This window comes from Phytophthora parasitica (assembly GCF_000247585.1).
Source record: "Phytophthora parasitica INRA-310 unplaced genomic scaffold supercont2.343, whole genome shotgun sequence".
Lineage (NCBI taxonomy): Eukaryota > Oomycota > Peronosporomycetes > Peronosporales > Peronosporaceae > Phytophthora > Phytophthora nicotianae.
The window spans coordinates 706-2,149 of record NW_008649329.1 but is presented as its reverse complement, the minus strand read 5'-3'; the positions used below and the strand labels follow the sequence as shown (position 1 = coordinate 2,149).

Below are 1,444 nucleotides of genomic sequence, written 5' to 3'. Positions count from 1 at the left end.
TATCCTCTTCTTTTGCTCGTAGGTGAGGTTGCCGACATGCTGCTTTTTGCGGGGCATCGCGAACTACAAAACGAAACTAGTGAAAGAAAGCATCGCCCATGAAGCGGTTTTGGAGCTAATTATACTGTCAGATAGTTTTCTTATTTGGGTTTAAGCCTTGATGTCCTTTCCTATCTGATGCTCTTCGTATACCTGATGGGCACCTTGTCCACGGGTGCTATCAGGTAGGAAAGGTTTTATAGTATTGAGGTTGGCGCACTCAAACACACTGCTACATAATATAAAGTACAAATCATTACAGAAACCCATTTCATACACGGGCACAGGGTGTGCTGCAAAGAAATGGAATTGAGATGGAGATTTCCATCTCTTGGAATGGCACGGAAACCTTAACTGGTTACAGTGTCTACCCAAGGACAGGGATTTCATTGTAAATTGTAAGCTAGCAAGCGAACACCACAACTCATTCTTCGATTTTCCACTCAAGATGAATTTACGCATTCTCGCCACGGGTTTCCTAGCTACATTGGTTGCTCGTACTTCTGCAACCATCGATCATGACAAGATCGAACCCTTTCGAACCGGTTACTGGCGGGCTCAAAGGAACGAACGGCAACGATGGGTGCAGATACAGTATTAAAGACTCTCAGGTCTACGGCCGAGCTGGATGGCACAAGGATGTATGGGCCATCATGTACGCTTGGTACTTCCAAAAGGGTTTTGGATAGACTTGCCGAGTAGACGCCATGATTGGGAGAGCGTTCTTGTGTGGATTGACAATCCCGTGTTGGCGACTCCTAAGATTGTAGGAGTTTTCCACGTCCAAGTCCGACACAGAGTATCTCAAGACAACTAAAACGTATCCATCCGAATATGCCGGTCACGGAGTAAATGGTCCTTCATTTGGTCCGGCTTATGTTGGCGGGTCGAGCACGTCGCTCCGGTTCCAATACGAGACTTCCTGGACCTCACCGGTTTTGGTATTCACCGAGTTGGACGGCGACTACCAGGAATTGATCATGTGGGAACAGCTCACGGATGCATCTCGTGCAGCTTTGAACAGCAGCGATAACTTTGGAAGGGCTGAGGTTCCGTTCAGTGATGAAAAATCGTAGACCACCTCGATGAGGCGTGGCCGTTTTAGATTTAAAGCGACTGTAAAACATGTATGCTGACGGATTCTTATTGAACTAATCGATTTGGTTCAAATAGGGCAACATGCTACTGCAGTGACTGGATACCAAAGACAAAGCAATGCTTTTTATCGGCGTTAGATTGTCAAAGCTAATGGTAAGAAAAGTAATTCTGCATTCTGCACTATACGACCAATGATGTATATGACATCTTTGCTTGGAAATGCTCATTTAAGTCGCTGGCAGCGACCTGTTGACATATACTACAGCCCCTGATTCGGCGCATTGTGCCACATACGCCCTTTAGTGTC

General features: G+C 46.1%; 1 protein-coding gene across 1 annotated transcript; it reads left to right on the top strand.

Moving 5' to 3' along the window:
* Positions 1-557: 557 nt before the first annotated feature.
* PPTG_20194 (hypothetical protein) lies at positions 558-1,115 on the top strand (the record flags this gene model as incomplete). The annotated part of the gene is made up of 2 exons (XM_008918862.1): positions 558-680; positions 810-1,115. 2 exons carry the CDS (start codon positions 558-560, stop codon positions 1,113-1,115), a joined length of 429 nt encoding a protein of 142 aa, XP_008917110.1.
* Positions 1,116-1,444: the final 329 nt, after the last annotated feature.